The sequence below is a fragment of the Apostichopus japonicus genome, chromosome 16, assembly GCF_037975245.1.
Source record: "Apostichopus japonicus isolate 1M-3 chromosome 16, ASM3797524v1, whole genome shotgun sequence".
NCBI lineage: Eukaryota > Metazoa > Echinodermata > Holothuroidea > Aspidochirotida > Stichopodidae > Apostichopus > Apostichopus japonicus.
In genome coordinates, this window is record NC_092576.1 from 31,396,706 (window position 1) to 31,408,734 (window position 12,029).

General features: G+C 34.9%; 1 protein-coding gene across 2 annotated transcripts in view; it reads left to right on the top strand.

Annotated features, from left to right (window-relative positions):
- Positions 1 to 12,029, top strand: part of LOC139982138 (uncharacterized) — a 46,202-nt gene that overhangs the window by 29,010 nt on the left and 5,163 nt on the right. For both annotated transcript variants that reach the window (XM_071994740.1, XM_071994741.1), the window contains exons 6-8: positions 3,259 to 3,464; positions 8,381 to 8,457; positions 11,248 to 11,300. In XM_071994740.1, the coding sequence (XP_071850841.1) occupies positions 3,259 to 3,464; positions 8,381 to 8,457; positions 11,248 to 11,300 (336 nt within the window). The remainder of the gene's footprint in view (positions 1 to 3,258; positions 3,465 to 8,380; positions 8,458 to 11,247; positions 11,301 to 12,029) is intronic.

Here is a 12,029-nt window from a genome sequence, read left to right on the forward strand (position 1 = left end):
AGTAATCTTTGTGTAATTTTTTATTCCAATATGTCTATGAATGCCACATTTCCAAAATAACAAGTTTTGCTGCTTTTCATCTCAGAAGCATTTACAATATAAATATTTAGATGATAAGGCAACTGAACAAATTGTACATTCTTTTATCAGTTCAAGGTTGAATATGGGATATTCCTTCTCGGTCTTCCACAAGAACAGATTCATAGACTCCAATTAATCCAGAACTCAGCTGCGCAGATTGTAACACATTCTCATAAGCATTGTCATATCCACCCTGTCTTAAAAAACCTGCACTGGCTACCTGTAAAATATCGTATTATGTATAAAGTCCTCCTTATTGTTTATAAATCACTTAAAGGACATGGTCCAATGTATATTTCTGACTTATTACATATTTATGTCCCTTCTCGTAGTCTATGATCCAGCTCTCTTTTTCTCTTATCTGAAATTAAGTCCAAACATTCTCGGCGGGGGTGGGGGGGGGAGCGGGTAGGTCATTTATTGTTTCTGCCCCTCGCTCATGGAACCAACTTCCCTTAAAATCAGACAAGCATCTACTCTCTCTAACTTTAAGTAGAGCATCAAATCCCACGTAATTACAAAAGCTATTATATGATCTTGAACCATTAAGTTTTTCTTTTGTCATTGTTTTGTATTATTTGTATCATTTCTAATTGTCAATTGCGCCATGAACATTCTTTGAGTGGCGTGTGCGCATCATCGTCATCGTCACCGTCACCGTCCCCATCCCCATCACCATCACCATCATCATCATCATCCCGGGACTTTGTATTTCTTTATAGTAAGCTACCGTATCAATGCAACGATATAGAATGGAATATCAGACTGGCATAACCGATGTACTCATCATTCAATTATAGATCAGTGCACATATATAGCGTAACCCTTCAGACAAAATGACCAGATAGTTACATTCACCATAAATGTTATTAGACGAGATGACAAATCATCACTGAGCATATCGTATGGTGTATCAAAATCATTTTATTTCAGCAATTCAAATAACACTGCTATTTTGATTTAATATGAAACTGTTGGAATAACGTGCTCGCTGCAGATGCTCTTGATAACACCATCCATTTTATGCTGGTTATAATCCAGCTCTCCATCAGTACAATTGTAGTAGTATCGCCATATGTAGCAACAACATCGCTACTTATAGTAGTAGTAGCATCGTTATATGTGTATATGCATTACTAGCATCTTCACTTCTGGTAGAAAGATCGGTATTTGGTGGATTAGTAGCTCCTGGACTGTTTGAATAGTGGTACTGTATGGACCTTTATACGTACTTGAGCTTAGTACGGGTTATTCTTACAGATGTGTTTTCACGTTTTTTGCCACTCATAGACTATTTAAATACTATTCTGCATGACATAACATTCATGTTTTATTTCTTTATTTTCGTCATAACGAATTGGGGCTTATAATAGTTCTTTTTAAGGAAAAGTTAATCGTTTACGATGATATAATTATACACATAGTCTAGCCATGGGCAAACTTGATCGTATTTAGGGCCGGATTGAGAAAACGATACATCTCTGTAAGCCAACCCATACAAACCATTCTCATTCCTAAGTGGGTTCCATTTGCCCCCCCCCCCCATGATCGACATGATACTTATTTCCACGTGTCAAAAAGATAAGTGGTACTTGGCTTATACAGATCTAGACGTTCATTAGCTTGTGAGGGAATATACGCAGGCATGGCCCCAGTCACTGCATTGCTAATGTTTCAAACTAACTCAGAGTGCAGGGGGTTTGGTAAAATTAAGCTGCAGATCCAATATCACACTTTGGGCCCGATTGAAATCACCGCGCCGGAAATATTTATCATGCATTGTGGCACAGATCAAAATTGTGTTGACGAGGCCCACGCTGGCCGGGTGAAACCACTCTTCGAGGTCAGAGTTTGTCCATGGCTGACGGTGTCGTTCAACATACTTTTGCGATAACGACATACGTTAACAGAGGATTTAGAGCGCAGAATACATGCTGAACATTAGCGCACTGTTTGTGCTCTAACTATGTTGGTCAGTCTGCAGAACTTTAGGATGCACAGAAAAGATAAACTATCTGATAGGAATACTTTCTTTATTTTACGAAGCTTTGCAAGTGATAAGACAGTAATCATGTGCAATCGTTTGTAATGAACATTGTTTACCTAAAAACTGATTTCACCATAGATTGGTTAAAATATTACAGATGTGACTTCATGTGTATAAGACGAACTAAGGAACAACATGAATTCTGTGACAACACATGTACCGCGTAACATATGTGCGATTACTGAGGCGACCATCGTTGTTTTGCCGACTAATGCTGGGAAGAGATAGCTTGTCCAGACTAGTTACCTCGATTAAGTACTGCACGATATGGGTGTAGCTCTTTTCAACCAATCACAGTGCATCATGCTCTTCCAGAATAAGCGTCTCCATGATTTAAAGTCTATGCATCTCAGATGTAGATTTCCAATATTTTTTTCTTGGGGGGGGGGCAAATCAAACCACGGAACTGTTCCTATTAAATATCAAACTATTGGGAACCAGAAAATAATATTATAAAATAGAAAGAATACAGAGGCATTCTGGCTCATTATATGACACAAATTATACAATCACTTATGAACATAATAATAAATAATCATAATTAGAAAATAGTATTACAGGTTTGTAACAAATATTTGTTGTGCTGCCCTCACTGTGCGTCGGATATGCGCTGCTAGATAACCAGCTAACCATTCATGAGATAAAGAAAGGCGTAACCTTCCTCAATTTATTCATCACTGAAATGTGTGTCGTACAACTGTAAACCAACTAAATGATACATAACAATACTAGCACACTACTAGGTAATCACTACAATAAATACGATAAAGAGCATACTCAGGACAGTGACATGCTAATAAGCCAGTTATAACGAATGTAGAATAACTATGACAAAGACGAGAACAGACGTCCAATTCCAATCAACAAATCAGTAGATAAAATCCGACATAAATCTCCCACAGGTTGGTTCACAGGGTGAACCAACCTGTGGGAGTGGAAGTGGGAGTCAAATAGTAATGTGTGTATCTGTCGCCTACTTTTACAGTTTCAATTAAGAAAAGGATATGTTGTAATATGCCAGTAACTTTTGGAACTTTTGGAGTGGTTATCGATCATTGTATAATTTACTGAATCAAATTTCCTGGAATCATTGATATTATAATTCCGTTAATTGTCTTCCCCTCCTTCAGATTCCCATCTCTTGTTTGTTTCTGGATGAGTGCTTCAGTAAGATTGATGCTGGTGACGTCATCCTATTTTCAGGGCTACGCCTGTCATGTCCTGCAACAGTAAAGAAGGTAGTAATAAATACAGAGGAAGGAAGAGAAATGACAGAGACAGAGGTTGTTGACATATTGAAGTTTGTGCAAAAGTCACATCTATTGGAGGTCCTAGAGTGAGTATTACAATGAGTACTGTATTAACACATATCTTTACAACACTTTTATATATATGTAAGAGATGCGAGAAATGGGGTTCTTGTCAGCAGCTAGCTGACCAGCAGGCTTGTCGGGAATCCCCCTAGTGGTTACGAAGTGTGAGGACAGCTAACCACTATATTTTGAATACAACAGGCTAAATAAAGAATAAGACTTGCTGTTAGATTCAGTATGTAACTATATTAACTCGGTCTCAACATTTAAGTAAATATGCAATGTGAGAAACTTGGCAAAATACACCTCAAATGAATGCACTGTTAATACGATTATACTTAAAACAGGTATCAATTACACTTGATTGTGGATAAAGGTTACAATTAACTAGGGGGTGTCAAGTGGCCACATGACTAGTACATATATTGTGCACATTAATAAAATAATAGATAAGCTTATCTGGCAGGCGGGTCTGCTTCCAGTAGCACTGTATCCCTGTCGGCTGTTTGCTTTGTTGTTGCTGGCTAGAAACTTCTTGACCATGTAAATAAGTCCTATAGAACGGTTTTAGTGTCCCAAAGTTATTAAATTAAACCGTAGTCACCCGATGACTGGTATGCACCATAATGATAAAAAAGGTCAATGAACGTCCGGCAGATAACAGCAAGTACAAAACGGGATGGTGGGCGATAGCTATAGATGAACTTCCAGCAAATAACAAATAAGTTTGAATGGTGTCCTTCCCAAGGAGAGTAGAAAGTCCAGGTACAATATAATCAAAACAGCAAATAAATGACAGCTCTCCGCTCCATCAATTCCATTAGCGTGAATAGGCACAGTAAACAAGATCTATAATTTACAAATAATTCCTCCAACAAATAATTCCTCCAGAAAAGTTAAGATACGTTTTAATCTGACAAGGTTGACAGCTTAGTTAATAACAACTCTATATATATCTACACTGTGGACAATCCCTAACCTCAAGACCCCCCAGCCCCCACCAACTCGGCCTCTAGCTATTCTCTTGCTCACAAGAAAACTGCATCTCTTTTTAAGACTCCTGGAAGTCAGCTCCTAAAACACAGCATATAAACATGTGACCAACTTAACTCCTCTCATTGGCCCAATTACACCCTTGGTCCAGGTAGCAACACTTAGAACCAATCAGGGTTAACCACCCAATACTAATTTGCATACTAATACTGGTACACCGTTTCTAAGAAAAGGGCAGGAAGTTGGGAAGTTGTTTACTACAGACAGAGCAAACAGGAAGAACAAAGAAAGTAATATTTTCAAAGTTTGACTACTACTTATAAAGAGTAAAATTAACACAACAGATGAAGGAGAGGAAGAAGCATTTATATCTCTTTACATATAGTATACTTTCCTAACAATCGTTCAAAAAAACTTTTTGAGTATGGTATTCAGTCACTTCACAGACGTTTCCTTTAGCTACTATCCGGTTTCGTATATTCGTAGTATTTGAGCGTTTGGAAGGGACAATATTATACCGGTGTAAATCCATGTAAATATAGGAGATAATGAATGATGCATAGATACAAGTATTACACTTAAATAGCTGAACATTATTAATCAATGCGAAATGTAACAATAATCGAATATATTGTGATGTTCTTGTTACTTTTCTTTTTTGGGGTGGAGGGGTATGGGACAAGGAAAAAGTTATGCTGTCGGTGTCATTGTTAACTATTGGATCCTTACTGTACAGAGTTATTATAAATGCATTACCAGATGCTATTGTGGCCGAGTTGGTATAACACTATCGTTTCTTCTGCTTATTATCCGATCTCTTTTATGCGTAGTATTTGGGCTATGATCTATAATTCGACTCGCATATGTGTACGATAATTGTGATAGACAATATTATAACGGCGCACATATCTGTAAATCAAGGAGATAATCAACAATGCATATACACTTGTATTACTGGTGAATAGAGTGTGAACAATGTTATGGATATTCTACTACAACCACAAATCAAATACTGGACATAAAATCTATCATCAGGGACAAACGGTTGTAAGAGAGTTAAATAGACTATTTCCAACAAACTGTCACCATAGAGGAATGCGATGTGATTTGCTTGTCATTTTGCGGAGTGCGGTAGGGTCCCTACTCAAATATAATTCAGGTTTTTTGACCTGTCGTGTATGAGATATTGTCAGTGAATGATGTAGTGGGTTTTTTCCAGTTCAGTGTAAGAATGACTAAATATTTCATTTCCGTTTCTAGAAATTTAAAATGATTATCTTAGATCTTAGCCATTAATTACTGGAACTTTGCCACAGAAAAACAGTGATATTCCACGTTGAAGAGTTTTATGCAGGATGTTATGACCTATGAAAATAAAATGTATTAACCGGTGCGTTATCTATCTAGTGTTATTAATATATTGTATTGACACTGAAACTCATCGACAGGCTAGAAGGTAAAGGTACACCTTCATCGTCCCTTCTCTCCCTCCCCCGTATGTCTGATTCCCTTCCTTCCAGAGGGCAGTAAGGATAGAGAGACGTAATATTCCAAGAGACGAATTCCATCTGGAAGTGTCAGTTACTCGTTGATGCTACGGATGCACGATTTACAGCTGTTGTAAATCTTCGGTTTCCGTCGCTTTGTTTCTTTCTTAATTATATGCAACTAGTACGGATTTGCAAGATAACCTGCATCTTGTCACCCGACTACTTATCGAAAAGAGCAGTAAGACATATGGTGACAATACAGTGAATAGCGGGGTTGTGAACATAAAGCCGAAGCGAAGAATGATTATGTTAATAAGGAGCAAAATGAAGAAAGAAGGAAACCGTACCAGTCATGTAGTATCGTATGACGTGCTCTACAGTAGCACTTAACTTTCACCATAATATTGTAATATTATCTGATGTCACGATCGTTTAGCTGTCACAATCATTATGTGATGCCAATGTGAAACCGGAACCTCAGTTACTTGATGAATTCATCAATGTTTACCGATATTATCAATTCTAGAGTCGCTTTTTATCTGTCAAAGAATCCAACACATGAAATATATCAGACTGTACACAATGTAAATATAAATAATTGATTTTTAATTTCCTTTATTCTTGAGGGAGTAATTTTTTTAAGTTTTAATCATGAAAAAGTAAGAATATGCAAGTGAATATAAAATATAAAAATGATTACTTAAGCATCAGAAAGTAAAAGTCATACAAAACCAGAAGATTGTCCAAAAAATTAAAACAATTATGAACATCTGTAATACACTGAGATATATAGAAGCAGTGTAGCAGTGTACGGTAGCCTCGACAGACCATTACGAGGGATAATTGTTATGGCCAATCCAGAAGTTCTCGGGATGAGGCCACCGTTGGCTGATTCTCTTGTAAACACGACTTCATTGTGCAATAACGTAGCGCAATAATACGATCAAAATCCATACCACCGCATTCCCACCACAACAGACAAGGCAATACAACCACGAATCTTATATCTCAGAATTATGAAACACATATAAAGTAGGCCTGTACGCCTATAAATATTAAATGTATTGAATTTAAGAATGCAATACAATCTTGTTTTAATAATATTAACTAGATAAGTGCAGACATATAATACGTTGTTCCCTATCAACGAGTAGTCTTGTTGTACATACACGTAACAAGATTATAACATTATATGAATGACATCGATAGTCAATCTACAATGCCCTGACTAGCTGGAGTTCATTCAGATCAGGACTTTTCTGACACAAAGAAAATTAATCCAAAAACACCTACAAAATCATACTCAAATTACTGTAAAATGATACATGTAATTGTGCTGTTGCTTATGGAACATATGTCACAATTAACTGAAAAAGGCCGCTGTAAAATAGATTACGTGATTAGTACTGCGGAACACGTCACGTGATATGATACTTTTTTTAAACTATATAGTAAGATGTCTAGAGTTTTGTAATAAACGTTGATGCTATCCGATGCAAAGGGAAGCCACGATTTAGTATACACTATGTAGTTTATGCCTCCTGGTGACGAACTTTATTGTCCCGAATATGCGGAAAACATTCAACATATTCTGTCACAGACTTTAAAACTAACGGCGATGTTCTTTCTATTATCTTAGAGATAAAACGTGTTGAAACATGCTATGATGGTATCACTACAGTGAACTGAAATTGGTTCTTCTTTTTTTTCAAATACTTGTGTGAGCAATTGAAAATTAAAAGTGCTTGTAGAGCACTAGGTCGAGCCTCATGCCATTAAAATCATAGAAAATGATTTGTTGGTTTAAAATGATGAAACTTCAATGAGTTACCAACTTACCGAGATTATGAACTTAACGAGATACATCAAGTAGAGCATATCCATTGTGTATGTGGAGCAACACGTACATATATGTAGGCAAACAACATCAAGTCTCCTTGTTAATCGTTCCTCGTGAATGGAAAGTTATTCTTCTCATTGTCTTGGATTGGACATTCAGTTGTGCAACATTTGATCTTGTAAAAAAATGTTGCATATTCTTAAAACGTAAGTTAAAAATGAACATTAAGATTAAGCGATTGTACATCTCATTAAAGAAATGTATGTGTTAAATATAACACTCCATCCCCTGCCCTACCACAACAATCTTTCTTCAGTCTATGATAAGCATACATGTAAACTGATCACTAGTTGCACTGGTAAGACCCTGCGTGTTACTATTTTGTATTTTTGTAAGGAATCACCTAAAGATATTCCGTTGTATTCCAATTTCGGTTCATAACAACATAATGATATTTAGTGTAAAAATATTCATATTGAATATAACAGGAACATTTAATACCAAAATACACAGGTTCAATAAGTTTAACAAATATGTGTTGTAATGGTAGTTTTCTGCTAGATAACGGTGTTAATTTATAACATTTCTCTCGTTGTTCTTCATTTCTACTACAAAGGTTTGATGGTTGTCTACTGCCCTCTATATCCTCTTCAGAAGCAGTTCTTGCAGATTTTAAAACTAGAGACATTAAAGGTATATCTATATCGTCAAAAGTATTCAGTGTTTAAAACTAGAGACATTAAAGGTATATCTATATCGTCAAAAGTATTCAATGTTAATTTAGTATTTTAGTTTATCAGGTCTTTAGGCATTCGTTCTTGCCTCCCTACTCCCCCAAAACAAAATATCATGTTATTTTTGGTTCAGGCGTTACTTTATCATATCATTATTCTTGAAATCGAAAGCTTTTATAAAACGATAAGGATGACAGTGATGGAAGCACACAAATATTGTTTGCTGAAACTGAAATTAATAAATATAACATGAGTGGTATGGAATATATATATATATATATATATATATATAAATGAAAATCGTAATGAGTTGGAAAATCAAGAACAGTGAAAAAACTTTCAGCCTCCACCGGGATTCGAACCACGGGCCTCCCGCTCTGTACGCGGACACCCTAACCACTAGGCTATGGACGCTGATTGTATGTCCAGAGGTTCGAAACCGGTAAGGAAGATCGTAATTCCACTGTAGGCGTTTGTCACCTATATCGAACAATACTAGTTCTGTTTTTGGTGACATATTTTGCCCTACTCTAGAGATCAAACATGATGCTATCCAACTCGAAAATCATTTGTGATTCCTAAAGCCGGATCTCGAAAGAGATACTTTGGACAGACTTTATGTTAATGCAATGTTAATGCAATATATATATATATATATATATATATATATATAAATAAATATATATATATATATATATATATTTATATATATATATAAGCATATATATATATATATATAAGCATATATTTGATACTGGAGAGATTTTATGTCCCTTTTTTCATTTTGCTGAAATTTCCATTCATCATACCCCTTTGCTTGTATTTCCCTTTTCAATGGTTGTGTCAATATACCATCGGATATCATTGATATTTATTCAACAATACATTGGGTGGATTTGAAATTATGAGGGTTTTACTGCAAAAATTGGCCTAATTTTGGACACCAAAATGTGACATTATGAAAATGGCTGTAATTGAGATGCACTTTTCTTATTTTTTCCCATGTTATTATGCCTTGACTTTGCATTTTCTATTCAAGTGAATGAAGAGCTTCAATTACACTTTCAAATTTCAGTCACCCATGCTCATCAACTGCTGAAAAATAAAGATCTTCATCTTTGTTAACGTACATATTTTTGGTGTCCTCCTGCATCACATACGTTAACTGGTGGCAACTTTTCATGATTATAACCTAATCACACACTGCACAGTAGTGTACTAGGGATTGCAAGTCCCAGAAACTCACTACTCATGCTGAGAATAGGTCTAATGGCATCTCAGAGGACAAATTCATTCAAAAATACATGTGAAAAAAACTTGTTATTGGTTGTTAAACTGTATAAATTGTTTGGTGTCCTCAACATAACGTACGTTTAATGGGCATTATTTCACTATCAACTGATAGTTTTGAATATCAAAACATTTGTAACTGATCAACACCCCACATACACTGATAGTAAACAATTCTTTCACTGCTAGCAGTTCAGTTCCTCTGTATCAGTCACAATTTGTGTGTGGTGTCCTCATTTCTAGCCTGCATAACATTCGTTAACTGTGAAAATCTATTTTAGGCCCATGTCAGGAATTCTCACAGAATATTCAACTCACTTAATATTTCACCATGTTTGAAATCGAATTAAACTATTTCCGTCATCCAATGAGTATAAAACATGGTTTAAGAACATCTGTTAACGTATGTGATGGTGTCTCATTTTTTGGTGTCTTCATAACATATGTTAACAATATGCAATTTGAATGTAAATTATTGAGAAGATTGAGAACTTCCATGCTAGGAAACACTTCATTCCATGTAGTTCTAAGGTACTCTAACTAGTTGATGAAATTTGTCATGGAGCCAGTGGCTAAGTTCTATAACTCCAAATTCCTGTTGTGTTGTTAACGTATGTTATGGTGTCCTAAATGATCAGCCTCATTAACTTACAATGGAATGTGATAAGAACTTCAATTTTTTTTTGTGTCATAAGATATCATTTGACATTGCTCATATACAGTATATTCCCCTTCACTTTAATGGAGAAGGGGCTATGTTTATAGACAACTGTAGGACACCGAGTAACATACGTTAACATCATCACTTGTCTTTTTTATTTGCCTCAAATCCACCTTTCTTAATACTGTATTATCTATTAACATTACTAATTGTGTTCGTCATTCACCGGAGAACCAAAATCAGCACTCAAATAGATACCTTTGTGTAATTCATTTTTGAACATGCATGTCACACTTTAGTAACCCAGTATCAAATAATGACATATATATATATATATATATATATATATATATATAAATATGTATATATATATATATATATATATATAAATATGTATACATACATACATGGATACAGATATATATATATCTATATAAATATATATATATTTTAATATATATATAAAGTTATATATACATGGATACATAGATACATGGATACAGATATGGAACAGATATATACACATATATATATATATATATACATATATATATATATATGTATATATATATATATATATGTATATATATATATATATATATGTATATATGTATATGGATATGCATAAAATGAATATATTACGTATATCAGGAATATATATATATTACATATAATGAATATATTACATATATATTACATATATCAGTATGTTATCCGTTCTTCTCTGTAGATGAATATATCATAGTATATTATATATTGTTCATTCTCTTGCACACGTTTGTATTTCTGACAAATTAGTGTTGTGGATGAGCTGCGGTTACAGCCTAAATTTTCAATCCGGTGCCTGGGAGGTAAGTTATGTTTTTAGGGTCATTATTTTCACTTATACTTTGATGTGTATGAAACATTTTGGAATACAAAAAAACAAATACTTTCATCCGAATTTTCAACGTTACCTTGTAGAACATAATGAAACAACGGTGGAATGTCAAATATTTACATGTTGTATTGTGATGGCCGTACTATATCACACACTGATGTAGCATAGTCAGGCGGGAAACAGATTGTTTAGTCAACTTTGGAAATAACTACTAATTTTTTTCTGCGAACAAAAATATGGCAATACCCGAGCGTCGGATACTGGTATCACATAAAAACCATCGCTATACATAAACGATGACATTTTTAAACTAAATAACTGGTATGCCATGTTCATATGCCGACAGAAACTTTCCTCTGGTACAGGGATTGGTCATGGTTATGTAACCAACACATAATAACGTTTGAGAAACACAAACCTATGGATTACAACATCATTGTCGCTACAATGTGTGTGGTTTACAAGAGTTAGTGTTCTCTGCAAATATGTAGACGGCTAGTAAACCTGCATGCTCCATAATTTAAGTTCTTCAGATAACATTAACTCGCATTTCCATTATTTCCAAAATGATATTTTATTATGTTGGGGGTGGGGTAGAGTATGGTGTGGGGGAATCCTTCAAAACTATTTACACGCAATCAAAATCAATTACGCTACAAATTCTTGGTAGAATATTAGTTTTACTTCTTTGAGAATTTAT